Here is a 15,189-nt window from a genome sequence, read left to right on the forward strand (position 1 = left end):
ATAAACAGCAGCAACAAAAATCAAAGCCTCCCTTACCATTCCATATTCTGCAGCCTTTCAAAATCCATCGGAATTGGCACGTCTCTTGCCTCTACTTCGGCTCCACCATAAGCACCGCCGGCATTATTTTCGCTGCCATAATGCTCCTGGTTTGAATGTTCATCCGAAAGATACGGCTCCAATCTGTAGGGTCTAATCACTGCTGCGACATTCTCAGGATCCGAGTCAGAAATAATCCACACTTGAAGAGGAGTCAGAAAAGTTCTCGATCTTGCTGTCCATGCTGAGGTCCATCTGTTCCTGTTGTTAATCGAACAGACAAAGACGGTACATTCTGTGATGTCACGGCATCACGTGACCGCTGATGGAACGATGCCAGCGCGCTTTCCAAGAAACACACTTTTGAGAAACTGTACAAACTTTATTTCTCAGTGATAATAATTAAAACCACTTTCAACTTACTATACTGTGTGTATATTTTGATATTTATATCAGTTTAACCAAATTTTTTAGGTGTCATATCCACTTTAACACCATTAAAAAATTACGTTTTTTTTCCCGTTCATTTCAATAGAAGGCCTCGAGGGGGTGTTACCCTACATGACATCATCAAAGCTCATATTCCTCACAGCTTGATGTTTCTGAGTGTTTATCAGCAACAGGTGAAATGAGGCTGATTTCCTTGTGTTTATGACTTAATTTCTAAGGGCATATGGCACTAAAATAAAACACAATATTTATTGAGAATAAAAAGCTCATCTGACATTTTATTTATGAGTGACACACACTTTAAGACTTGCAACCCCATAAAAGAGGCAAAAGTTAAAGATTGGGGAGGTCAAAATATATGCATATCCGTTTTTTAATCCATCTCTCTCTCTCTCTCTCTCTCTCTCTCTCTCTCTCTCTCTCTCTCTCTCTATATATATATATATATATATATCACAACACACACCACACATTTCCCAGATTCATGCTTAGACGAATCGAAGAAATTTTCTTACACCCCCTAAGAAGTACCATTCTGTTTCTACTTGCACACTTGGCGAACCTAAGCATATGGTGGTTTATCTTGTTTAATAACAATGACTGTCTTTATATTAAAAGGGTGTGTGCATGATTTTATTTAGTAAGTTCAATGTAAGTACATAATATAACTGTAAATATGTTAAAAATACAAAGATGACACAAGAAAGTGAAAACACTTATTTTCATTCTGGTCCATTTAAAAATCAAATGACAAGATAGAAGTAAAAATAATAATAATAATAATAATAATAATAATAATAATAATAATAATAATAATAATAATAATAATAATAGTGTGTGTGTGTGTGTGTGTGTTTGTGGTAACAAGAACCTAAACACTACTAAAGAACCTAAACAATTTATAAATACATTAAGACAGTAAATTAACATTAAAAAATTACATAATTAACAGGAAATAAAGTGTTGAGTTCTTCTAAAGATTGTTGAGGTCTAAGGTTCTAAAAACATTCTGGACTTACACACCATTCCAACTCATTATACAAGCTTTGCTTAATTTATTACCACCCTTGAAAAATGTCAGCTACCTATTTTATAAAAACAAACCCAATCTAGAGCCCATGGATCCCCACAGGCAACACACTAGTTACACTGTATTAGATAAAATGTCCACAGATGAATTGTAATCTTTAGTAGTTTATTATAACTGAGAAAGTTGTTGGTTTTTGTTTTTAAAAAAAAGCATTTTCCACGTGACTGTGTGGTAGTTTTGGCTTTTTTTGATATTAGCTTTTATAGTAGGGAGGCGCCTTGTTTCTTTTCACTCAAAAATTAGAAACAGAGAGATCATCATCATCATCATCATCATCATCATCATCATCATCATCTATTTTATTTGAGCAGAGGATAAGAAATACAGAAAACAAAAAAAAAAAAAAAAAAAAAAAAAACAGAAAACAATTTAACAATAACATAAAAAACAAAAAAAACTGAATTTACTATTAACTCAGAACATTGAATCTGCTCAAAAAGGAGTGGGAGGAAGAAAACTTATTTAATCCCACCCCTTTATTCAAATTTAACATAAAGTGCATAGCTGCTTCCCGTCAATTAGATAGAAAATTAAGAAAATAATACATTTAAATACTTGTAAATTCCCACAATAGATACCAACAGCAGCAAGAAAACAATACCAGTATAATAAACAAGCGACAAGCACATACCAACAACGGTAAGAAATCAACGATACCAGTTATGGCAAAGAAAACAAACATATGATACTCATACCAACAATGGTAAGAAAACAACAATACCAATTACGGTAAGAAAGCAAACATATAAAAAACATACCAACAATGATAAGAGACAACAATACCAATTATGATGAAGAACCAAACATATGAAAGAAAGAAACATATAATGCACAAACCAACAATTGTGATACAGAGTCATGAGCCATGAATGTAAAATGGCTTTTATTGTTAAGTCTCAATCATTCTATACCGATCCCAGACCCTCTGTTTATAATGTGACTTGAATTCATGAATGCTTTGGCATTGCTTGAGTCTGACGTCCAAACCATTCCATAACTTTGCTCCACAGACAGACACACAAAAAATTTTCCGAGTGGTTCTAACTTTTAATAATGTGAATTTGGCAAAACCTCTAAGATTATGAACACACTCTTTAACTGAGAAGAACTTTAGAATGTTACTTGGCAGTGATTTGTTAAATACCTTAAATAAATCTGTAATGTAGAATATTTTACAAGATCATGAAATTTAAGCAATTTTGATTGCATAAAAAGATTATTGCTATGTTCTAAAAATCCAACTTTATGTATGATCCTTATTGCTCGTTTTTGTAGTATAAATAGTGGTTGTGTTGAACATTGATAGTTGTTACCCCACACTTCAACACAATATGTTAAGTATGGGAGAACTAAGAACAGTATAATGTACGGAGTGCATTATGATCAAGAAATTGCTTTACCTTATTCATAATAGAGAGGCTTTTGAAATTTTCATTTTTATGTGTCTGATGTGGGCTTTCCATGTTAATTTACTGTCTATTATTACTCCTAAAAAATTTGTTTTCAGCTGAGTTTTCAATTTGGACACTGTCTATACATATTTGTAATTTAGATTTAACCTTATAATTACCAAATATCATTGCTTTTGTTTTATTTAAATTTAATGATAATTTGTTACTGTCCATCCATTTTTATTTTACTTAGTTCGTCATTTACAGTATTTATAAGTTCATTGTAATTATCACTACTGTAGAATATATTTTGTATCATCAGCGAATAATATTAGTTTCATGATCTAGATGCATTAAAAATGTCATTAATATACATATTAAACAATTTGGGACCCAACACTGCCCCCTGGGGGACACCACAAGCAATGCCAAGACATTCAGATTTGTAATTTCCCATTTCCACGTATTGGACCCTATCTGTAAGATAACTTTTTATCCAATTTCCTGCAACTCCTCTGATACCATAATTCTCTAATTTGTTGATTAAAATTGAATGGTTAATTGTATCAAATGCTTTTTTAAGATCAATGAATATTCCAACAGCATATCTTTTTCTGTCCAATGCATTAGTAATTTCTTCTATTGCCTCAATAACAGCCATTGAAGTGGTTCTTTTCTTTCTAAAACCATATTGACCTTCGTTTATTAACTGATATTTTTCTATGAATTTTTCCAAACGAGAGTCAAACAATTTTTCTAGGATTTTTGAAAACTGTGGGAGTAAAGAAATTGGTCTATAATTGGTAAAAATATGTTTGTTGTCATTTTTGTACAGTGGTATAACTTTTGCAATTTTCATTTTTTCCGGAACACATCCAGTTTGGAATGACAAATTACAGATATAGGTCAGAGGTTTTGAAATGTTGTTGATGACTTTTTTGACTAATACCATGTCTATATCGTGACAGTCTGTAGACAGTTTGTTTCTGCATTTATTAACAATGTCTTTTATTTCCTGTTCATTTGTTGCTGAAAGAAAAATTGAATTTATGTTTCTTTTTATAGTTTCATTAGACTGCTGAATTCCTGGATTTGGGATTTCAGCTGCCAAATCAGGGCCAACATGTACAAAAAATTTATTAAAACCATTCACTATATTATTCATGTTGTAATCATGAACATTTTTATCAATAAATAATCTGGATATCTTGTATTGGAAGATCCTGGTTTAATTAGGTTGTTCAAAATGTTCCAAGTTTCTTTGATGTTGTTTTTATTTTTTTGTAGAATTTCATCATAGTACAACTTTTACTTATTCGGATGACTTCTGTTAATTTGTTTTATATACTTTATATCTTATTCAGCTTCTTTTGTTTTTGAATTAATAAATTTTTTATAAAGGCTGTTTTTTTTTTGCAGGCTTTTAATATTCCTTTAGTTAGCCAAGGACATTTATTGTATCTTTTATTTTTATAGTATTCTTTAAGGGGACAATTTTTTTATACAACGTGCAGAAAATATCTATAAAATTGCTATATGCACCATCTACATCTGACTCACTGTAGACTGTACTCCAGTCTTGTATACTTGTATACTCTTCTGTTCTTATTCGTTTATGGACTACTTCTCTGTCATGATTAGTTTTTTTAAGGTCACAGTCATAAACAATAAAAACAGGTAAGTGATCAGTGATATCACATATGAACAGGCCACTTGTAACTTGATTTTCAATAATATTTGTAAAGATATTATCGATTATTGTGGCACTGTGAGATGTTATTCTACTTGGTTTTGTAATTGCTGGATAAAGGGACATACTATACATTGTGTCAGAAAAAGCATCTATTGATTTCAGTTTTTCAGGATTCAAAAGATCTATATTAAAATCCCCACAGACAAATATATTTTTAGTACTTATTTCCGAGAACATTTTTTCCATTTGTTCATTAAAAATGTCAATACTTGAACCAGGTGACCGATATACACAACTTACAATAATATTTTTCCTCTTTTTGTTGTCTATTTCGACTGTCAGACATTCCATTACTCCATCTATTGTTACTGACATACTTTCTACAACCGTAAACTGAATTGTTTTATGAATATATAATGCAACACCACCTCCTGTTTTGTATTTCCTGTTTACATAATGCAACTCATAATCTTCTAAATCAAAATCAATACCTTTTTCCTTTTGTAACCAGGATTCTGATATGGCAATAATACTAAATGGTGATATAACTGTTGCAAATATTCCTTTATAGAGTTAAAATTAGTGTACAAACTTCGGCTGTTGAAATGTATGATTGACAATTTGTCGTCCGAAGTCGTAACATTTGTATACTGGTCTTGTGTATAGTAATCACAGTTCATATTTATTGAAACAAGAAGGTTGTTGACCGGGTCAGTTTCATTTTCCTGATCTTGTGTGTTGTGCTCAGTATATTTAAATGTTTCCAGTTCCTTTTGTTTAAATTGTAAGATTCTCTGTAACAAATCTGTATCTTTGTTGTTCTTTGGTGTGAATATGTTTGTTGTAATGTTCATGGTGGTGTATAGAGTCTCACATTGTTACCTTTATCTTTCAGTTATATTTGTCAACCTCTTCTATATTTCTCACCACCATAACTTTTGCTTCTTCTGGTGTACCATTCAGTTTGATGAGAATCCTACAATTTGTTACCCACGTTTGCTGAATTCTTTGCTGTTTCTTTAGGTTTCTTGCTTTCTTGGCTATATCGGCATTCTTTTTGGTTAAGTGATCATTCATGAATACATTTGTTCCTTTTAGTTTGAATCTTTGCTTCAAGAGTGCCCTTTTGTTTCTTCTGTTGGCAAATCTTACGATGACGGTTGGCCTCTCTCCGGTTTGTCTCAGAGTGTGACACGCCTCAATGTGCTCCAGGTCCAACTCTATCCCTCTACTCTGGAGGTAGGATGCCACCTGTTGCTCCACAGAGAGCGTCTCCTGCTCACTGGGCTCCTCACCACCACCAACAACCGCACGCGCGTACGAGCGCGGCTTAATTTGGATTCCTGAGATGACCACATCGTTCATACGAGAATGTTGCTCCAGTTCCTCCACTCGCTGCTCCAGCTCTGTGATGCGCCGGTTTTTCTCCTCATTCTGGAGGCGCAGCTGTTTAACCTCCTCCAAAAGTTCCAAGAGCTGTGTCTGCTGCGTTTTGACAGCAGACACATCCTCAGCCAGAGAGTCAAGTGACTCTTTCAAGTCTCCGTAGTTCAATTTGGACGGCATCTTGTTAATAACTCCAACCTTACTTCAAGACAATTCCTCTTGTATTTCCTCACAGGTTTGGCATCCTGCTCAGTCCTGTCTCTGCCGGGGTTTTTATGGCTGTTAGTGCGCTTCAGTCACTTTTCCCAGCCGGTATTAACTTTGGACACTTGACTTGGCTAACTAGCGTGTAGCCCCGTTAGCTCGCAGTTAACCTCGGCTCCACTCCTTCCTCCGGGCTTCTTCTCAAACTGCCTCTACAAAGAAACTGGTCCTCTGCTTAGAAGACTGGTCCCATCTGTGTTGCGTGGCATCAACCCTCAGAAACAAAGAATCTATATTCTACAGGATCTTTTCCATGGGAGCAACTTGTCACGTCTGAATTAATATGAAAGATAGAATTCCATTTGCGTCGGCTAAACTGAGTCCTGTCACATCCTTCCATATTGGGAATCGTGCAGGATCTGCAGGATGGATTGTTGAATGAGATGTGGGATTTATTTTTTTATTTTTTCTGTTCAACACTTTTCAAAATAAGAAAGTGACAGCTGCTTCATGTCATATGTTGGATCTGTTCTTTTATCATGATGATTTGGTAGTTTATTTACCCCCCACCCCCCACCCACCCATGCTAATGCTAATGCTCTCCAGAAGCATTTACTGAAAAAGAAGTCTGAAGGAAATGACACGGTGAGATGCTGAAGATCATATTAAATAATGAATATAATATATATATATATATATATATAATATATATATATATATATATATATAATATATATATATATATATATATATATATATTATATATATATATATATATATATATATATATATATATATATATATATGAATGAATCACTTATTATCTGCATTGTCAGGACGTATTTTCATGAGTCTCTAGTGTAAGAAAAGCTGTATGCTCTGACCTTTAATCTGTGCTCATCCCTGGATCGGGACCACTCTGCAAAAACAAATGAACAAAAGGAAGAGGAACAGCTCTACGTTTGGAAGCATTACAGTTATTTATCTTAAGTGACATCAGTTTGCACACGCAGCAGACTAACACTGAGTATTCCTTTACATGTGTACAGACTCTGTCCAGTGCAAAAATCCAGGAAAAACAGCAACAAAACAACTCCTATTATCATCTAATCAAGACCCCAAAGATGAGACGGTTGACTTTGGCAACCGGGGTTGTTTGGTGGGTATCACATCAAAACACCTACAATCAGCAATAGAAGCAGAACTTAATTCAGTTTCTCAAAGCATTTATTTGTTAATAATACATTAAAAGTTACAATAAATTTGGAAGTAGTTTTACAACCCCAATTCCAAGGAAGTTGGGATGTTGTGTAAAATGTAAATTAAAAACAGAATACAATGATTTCCAAATCCTCTTCAACCTATATTCAACTGAATACATCACAAAGACAAGATATTTAATGTTGAAACTGATAAACTTTATTGTTTTTGTGCACATATTTGCTAATTTTGAAATGGATGCCTGCAACACATTTCAAAAAAGTTGGGACGGGGCAACAAAAGACTGGGAAAGCTGATGAATGCTCAAAAAACAGCTGTTTAGAAACAGGTGAGTGTCATGATTGAGTATAAAAGGAGCATCCCCAAAAGGCTCAGCTGTTCACAAGCAAAGATGGAGCAAGGATCACCACTTTGTGAACAACTGCATGAAAAAACAGTCCAACAGTTTAAGAACAATGTTTCTCAGCGTTCACTTGCAAGGAATTTAGGGATTCCATCATCTACAGTCCATAATATAATCATAAGATTCAGAGAATCTGGAGAACTTTCTACACGTAAGCGGCAAGGCCGAAAACCAGCATTGAATGCCCGTGACCTCCAATCCCTCAGGTGGCACTGCATTAAAAACCGACATCATTGTGTAAAGGATCTTACTGCGTGGGCTCAGGAACACTTCAGAAAACCATTGTAAGTTAACACAGTTCGTCGCTACATCTACAAGTGCAAGTTAAAACTCAACCATGCAAAGCGAAAGCCATGCATCAACAATATCCAGAAACGCCACCTCCTTCTCTGGGCCCGCGCTCATTTGAAATGGACAGACGTGGAAAAGTGTGCTATAGTCTGATGAGTCCACATTTCAAATTGTTTTTGGAAATCATGGATGTCGTGTCGTCCGGACAAAAGAGGAAAAAGACCATCCAGAATGTTACCAGCACAAACTTCAAAAGCCAGCATCTGTGATGGTATGGGGGTGTGTTAGTGCCCATGGCATGGGCAACTTACACATCTGTGATGGCACCATCAATGCTGAAAGGTACATCCAGGTTTTGGAGCAACACATGCTGCCATCCAAGCAACGTCTTTTTCAGGGACGTCCCTGCTTTTTTCAGCAAGACAATGCCAAGCCACATTCTGCACGTGTTACAACAGCGTGGTGTGGTACTAGACTGGCCTGCCTGCAGTCCAGACCTGTCATTGAAAATGTGTGGCACATTATGAAGCGCAACATATGACAACGGAGACCCCAGACTGTTGAACAACTGAAGTCATCAAGCTTACTTACTGTCCTCAGTTCCTAAACGCTTATTGAGTGTTGTTAGAAGAAAACACAGTGATAAACATACCACTGTCTCAGCTTTTTTGAAACGTGTTGCAGGAATCCATTTCAAAATGAGCAAATATTTGCACAAAAGCAATAAAGTTTATCAGTTTGAACATTAAATATCTTGTCTTTGTGGTGTATTCAATTGAATATAGGTTGAAGAGGATTTGCAAATCATTGGATTCTGTTTTTATGTACATTTTACACAACGTCCCAAATTCATTGGAATTGGGGTAAAAAGTAAGTACCTTCAGCTGCTCCCTTGTTTGCACTCGGGGTCGCCACAGCAAATCCAAGGTGGATCTGCATGTTGAATTGGCACAGGTTTTATGCCGGATGCCCTTCCTGACGCAACTCCACATTACATGGAGAAATGTGGCAGGGGTGTGATTTGAACCCAGAGCCTTCTGAACTGAAACCAAGTGCATTAACCACTTAGCCACCACCCCCATGCAGATCTAGGAGAATTTTCAGGGCTGGACTTGAACCCATGACCTTCTTGCTGTGAAGAGAGTGCTAACCAAAGCAAAAGTGTTTCACATTTTATTTTTACTGTTATTATTACTCATCTACCCAAATGAAGAATCAGCAGAGCGTATAGTCAAGAGTACATTGGTCTGCACATTTGTCGCAATATCTTCAAAGCTCTTTGGCCAAAAGGAACCAAATGTGGCACATAGTTAGTCGCAGTGGGAGCAATTCACCATGACAACAGTGATCTGATTTACATATTAATTTGGCCATGGGGTCAGTGAGTGCAAAATCATATTTTGGCTATATAACCTATTTTGACAGGTCAAGTCTGGGAACATGTGCTGGAATCACATCTCTTCATCCAACATACGACAGAAACACCTTGGGTCCTGGACAGCAAATACCCAGACAGACAACTGGACCATTAACTTTTACGCAAAAGTTGCCATCTATATCCTGCAGCCAGGTCAAACCTGGGCATCCTCTTATCTTATTCAGCCACTGGGTTCCTCAACAATCAGGCACCTGCTTGTTGGCTCATGCCCAGAGGAATGTTCCACATGGCCATAATTTTGTAGCTGATGTTCCACTGGTGGTGATATGTGCAGGCAACGAGGATGTACTTGTGTCATGACCTTGTTCAGGCAAGTTGCCAGAGAATGTTCTGCTCACTATACAGTGCAAGTCAGCCCAGGACCTGTTTTTTTTTTTTTTTTTTTTGGTGGTCTGAGCCACAAACACTGCAGCGCTGCACCAGACCACACCTACACCAGACACACCCACATGAGCACAATTTATATTGTTGTTTAGCGGATGTGAGTGCTGGGTATAAAAATTACATCTGCACCAGGTAAAAACTGCCTGTGATGCTTTGTGTTGGGAATAAGATAGAGTCCTAAATTATTTTAGCTCAATACACAAAATTTTGACACAACCTGCAACTGAGTCGATGGCATCTGCTGCAGTAGGTACCAGATGACATGATTATTATGTCTACCAAGGACGTAATAAAATCACTCACATATCTTCAACTGCTTATCCAGGATCGGGTCACGGGGCAACAGCTCCAGCAGGGGACCCCAGACTTCCCTTTCCCTTGCGACATTGACCGCCTCTGACTGGGGGATCCCTCGGTGTTACCAGGCCAGTGTGGAGATATAATCTCTCCACCTAGTCCTGGGTCTACCCCGTGGTCTCCTTCCAGATGGACGTGCCTGGAACACCTCCCTAGGGAGACTCCCAGGGGGCATCCTCAGTGCTTAATTTGTAAAGTGGGAGGTCCCGGAGCCCAGAGGATGGGTGGCTCTGGTGGAGAAAAAAAAAAAGAAAGGCGGGGGGGGGGCTTGCGAACAATGCTGTGCACCACACCAAAATAAACTGGGCATGTATTGTAGGTCTAATAACACTAGTCACACCAAATCTGGATAGAGTACAAATTCCTGTTTAATGATGTACAGTGGTCCCCTCATTTATTGCGGGAGTTTCATTCTCTGCGTTCACACCGGGCGCGACGCGAGCGACTGCAGCCACAGGTTGCCATGTAATCCCTATGTAAGGACGTGTTTTGGGCGCCAAACCGCGCAGTGCGACCCGAGTGAAGTGATTTGAGCGTTTTGCGCGTTGTGGCGTGATATTGCGTCGCGTCACGTCGTGTTGCCCTCCTCCCCAAGTTGAAAATCGAACTTTTCGTCTCGTCCGCCGCGATGACCAATCAGGGGACGAATATGTAGTGACATGGAGATGTCTGGAGTTTGACTGAGGATGTGAACATGTCCTGTCTCTGGTAGCAGCCTGTGAGCAGGACTTATGTCTCTTTTGGTCCTTTATTCACAATCATGACAGAGTTTTTGGAGCGAGCAGCAGCCCCACAGCAGCAGGGAGTGGAGTTTCTTTTTCTTTTTTTTACGTGCGCGTGCAAGGGAATCATCCATGGAGATTATTTTACTTATTAACTACACAGATGTATAATAAAGCAAATGGTGACTGGTTTCTAAAGACAATTATGACAGAGTTTTTTTTGGGAAAGAGTGAGGAGCAGCCTCACAGCAAGCAGTGGAGTTTCGTTCTTTCTTTCTTTTTTTTTGTACGTGCGCGTGCGAGCAAATCATCTGTGTGGAGAATATTTTATTAATTAACTACACAGATGTATAATAAAACAAATGGTGACTGGTTTCTAAACACAATTATGACAGAGTTTTTTGGGGAAGGAGCGAGCTGCAGCAAGAAGCGGAGTTTCTTTTTTTTTTAAATTCTTTACATGTGCGCGCGTGAACGGGACAGTTGGTACTCAAACTGGGTCCCACCAAGGCGGAAGGACCACTGAAAGCGTCCGTCATCCAGACGCAGCTCCTGCAGCAAATAATGATACTCTCTGTATTGGGAGCTTTTCACAACAACTCGCTCCGTGTGAAAAGTCCGTCATGATGACTTGACGCCGAGCAGAATGGAAGCTCCTCCTATTTGATGACGCACCGGGGCGAATTTTTGCAGCGAAAGTCCACCCAAGCAGAGCGACACACCGGGCGAAGGAGGCGCGTCCGTCGCCACGCGACCCCCGCGAATTTGTAGCGTCTGATCGCGCCCGGTGTGAACGCGGCGGAAATCCGCGAAGTAGCGCTATTTTTTACACTTATTATAGATGTTTTAAGGCTGTAAAACCCCTCACTACACACTTTTCTCAAACAGGCATTAACATTTTCTCACTTTTCTTGTTGGGAAAGTGTAGTGACACGGACCCACAACAGGGGGCGCAAATGAACGGTCAATAGATGAGCCAAAAAGTAACAATTTAATGTTGTGAATGTGCACAACGAACATACAGACAATCACAGAATATCATAACAGTCAATACACAGGAGGTGACGTGTGGGCAGGCTCGAGGATAGAAGACGTCTGTCCTGAGAAGAGCCGGACACACACGATTCCGCCGCCCCAGAACCTGGTGAATACTGGAGCCGCCAAGTCCCGAATTCCCAGGTGATCACCGTCCCCGACTGTCGGATCTGGTACTGCTGGCGAAGAACAAAGACAGTCAAGTGTGGGTGTGTGTACACCCAGTAACAACTACAGTGGGAATGCCACCTCCACCTCTCATTCAATATGTTGCAGCGGTCTCAGCTGAAAAGGAGCGCCGTCTTGCACAGCCTCCTCACAAACGACCGGTTCTCCTGCAAATTCTCAAAATAACAGAGTTACAAATCTCACAAAAAGGCTGAGAGTGTTACCTCCTATGAAGTATGATATCTCGGCAACGAGGTGGAGATGATGTCTGGTCTTTATGGAGTGAGATGATGTTGAGTAGATGGGTGACAGCTGTCAAGAGGTAATGAGTGACAGCTGTCACCCCCGACTGTGTCCATGGCGGCAGCGCCCTCTCGTGCCTGAAGCCCGCACTTCAGGCAGGGCGCCCTCTGGTGGTGGGCCAGCAGTACCTCCTCTTCTGGCGGCCCACACAACATTTCTCTCTTGTATAAACACTCTCTTTTTTCTTCTGTGCGAGAAGATTATAAACAGACACACGCAGAACACAATGCGTGGCTCTCCCTTCACTCACTGCCTCCGGGGGTACAGATGCGGGACCTGCAAAGAATCCAAGTCCTCTCTCGGTGGCCACGGAGCTCTGCGGCTACAGTCAACATCTGGATCAAAACAGCGAGCGTAGCCTCTGGACCTGTTCCCAGATTTGGCACATTTCCGCACAGCAGACAGGAGGGCGGCGGTGTGATTGGCAGTGAGAGCAATCGCGATGATTTTTTTTTTTTTTATATTTTGTTAGTCAAGAGAGGTGGCGGATCACGGATCCAGTATAAATAGCTGGCGAGCCAATTTCAGAGGTTCCGGAGCGCGTCCAAGGTTCCGGAGCGCGCTCCGGCTTGCTCCCCCTCAAATTAAGCCCTGGGCATCCTTACAAGATGTCCGAACCACCTCAGCTGGCATCTTTCAATGCAAAGCAGCAGTGGCTCTACTTTGAGTTCCCCACGGATAACAGAGCTTCTCACCCTATCATTACGGGAGACTCCAGCCACCCTCCTGAGGAAGCCAGTTTCCGCCACTTGTACCTGCACTATAGTTCTTTCGGTCATGACCCAACCCTCATGACAAATGATGATGAATCCTGCAGTTTAGCTAATTGGTGAGTGTCCTCTGGCTTCATGGATAGATAAAGCTGGGTATCATCTGTGTAACAATGAAAATTTAAGCAATGCCGTCTAATAATACTGCCTAAGGGAAGCATGTATAAAGGTGAATAAATTGGTCCTAGCACAGAACCTTGTGGAACTCATAATTAACCTTAGTCTGTGAAGAAGATTCCCCATTTAACATGAACAAATTGTAATCTATTAGATAAATATGATTCAAACCACTGCAGCGCAGTGCCTTTAATACCTATGGCATGCTCTAATCTCTGTAATAAAATTTTATGGTCAACAGTATCAAAAGCAGCACTGAGGTCTAACAGAAGAAGCACAGAGATGAGTCCACTGTCTGAGGCCATAAGAAGATCATTTGTAACCTTCACTAATGCTGTTTCTGTACTATGATGAATTCTAAAATCTGACTGAAACTCTTCAAATAGACCATTCCTCTGCAGATGATCAGTTATCTGTTTTACAACTATCCTTTCAAGAATTTTTGAGAGAAAAGGAAGGTTGGAGATTGGCCTATAATTAGCTAAGATAGCTGGGTCAAGTGATGGCTTTTTAAGTAATGGTTTAATTACTGCCACCTTAAAAGCCTGTGGTACATAGCCAACTAATAAAGATAGATTGATCATATTTAAGATCGAAGCATTAAATAACGGTAGGGCTTCCTTGAGCAGCCTGGTAGGAATGGGGTCTAATAGACATGTTGATGGTTTGGATGAAGTAACTAATGAAAATAACTCAGACAGAACAATCTGAGTGAAAGAGTCTAACCAGATACCGGCATCACTGAAAGCAGCCAAAGATAACGATACGTCTTTGGGATGGTTATGAGTAATTTTTTCTCTAATAGTTAAAATTTTATTAGCAAAAAAAGTCATGAAGTCATTACTAGTTAAAGTTAAAGGAATACTCGGCTCAATAGAGCTCTGACTCTTTGTCAGCCTGGCTACAGTGCTGAAAAGAAACCTGGGGTTGTTCTTATTTTCTTCAATTAGTGATGAGTAGTAAGATGTCCTAGCTTTACGGAGGGCTTTTTTATAGAGCAACAGACTCTTTTTCCAGGCTAAGTGAAGATCTTCTAAATTAGTGAGACGAAATTTCCTCTCCAACTTACGGGTTATCTGCTTTAAGCTGCGAGTTTGTGAGTTATACCACGGAGTCAGGCACTTCTGATTTAAAGCTCTCTTTTTCAGAGGAGCTACAGCATCCAAAGTTGTCTTCAATGAGGATGTAAAACTATTGACGAGATACTCTATCTCACTTACAGAGTTTAGGTAGCTACTCTGCACTGTGTTGGTATATGGCATTAGAGAACATAAAGAAGGAAGCATATCCTTAAACCTAGTTACAGCGCTTTCTGAAAGACTTCTAGTGTAATGAAACGTATTCCCCACTGCTGGGTAGTCCATCAGAGTAAATGTAAATGTTATTAAGAAATGATCAGACAGAAGGGTGTTTTCAGGGAATACTGTTAAGTCTTCAATTTCCATACCATAAGTCAGAACAAGATCTAAGATATGATTAAAGTGGTGGGTGGACTCATTTACATTTGAGCAAAGCCAATTGAGTCTAATAATAGATTAAATGCAGTGTTGAGGCTGTCATTCTCAGCATCTGTGTGGATGTTAAAATCGCCCACTATAATTATCTTATCTGAGCAAAGCACTAAGTCAGACAAAAGGTCTGAAAATTCACAGAGAAACTCACAGTAACGACCAGGTGGACGATAGATAATAACAAATAAAACTGTTTTTTGGGACTTCCAATTTGGA

At 39.0% G+C, this 15,189-nt stretch overlaps 1 protein-coding gene across 5 annotated transcripts in view; it reads left to right on the top strand.

The window, feature by feature from the left end:
• Positions 1-15,189, top strand: part of LOC117523751 (solute carrier family 22 member 7-like) — a 113,878-nt gene that overhangs the window by 44,840 nt on the left and 53,849 nt on the right. For all 5 annotated transcript variants that reach the window (XM_034185362.1, XM_034185364.1, XM_034185363.1 and 2 more), the window contains one exon: positions 7,303-7,412. In XM_034185362.1, the coding sequence (XP_034041253.1) occupies positions 7,303-7,412 (110 nt within the window). The remainder of the gene's footprint in view (positions 1-7,302; positions 7,413-15,189) is intronic.

Source organism: Thalassophryne amazonica, chromosome 13, assembly GCF_902500255.1.
Source record: "Thalassophryne amazonica chromosome 13, fThaAma1.1, whole genome shotgun sequence".
NCBI classification, from domain to species: Eukaryota; Metazoa; Chordata; class Actinopteri; order Batrachoidiformes; family Batrachoididae; genus Thalassophryne; species Thalassophryne amazonica.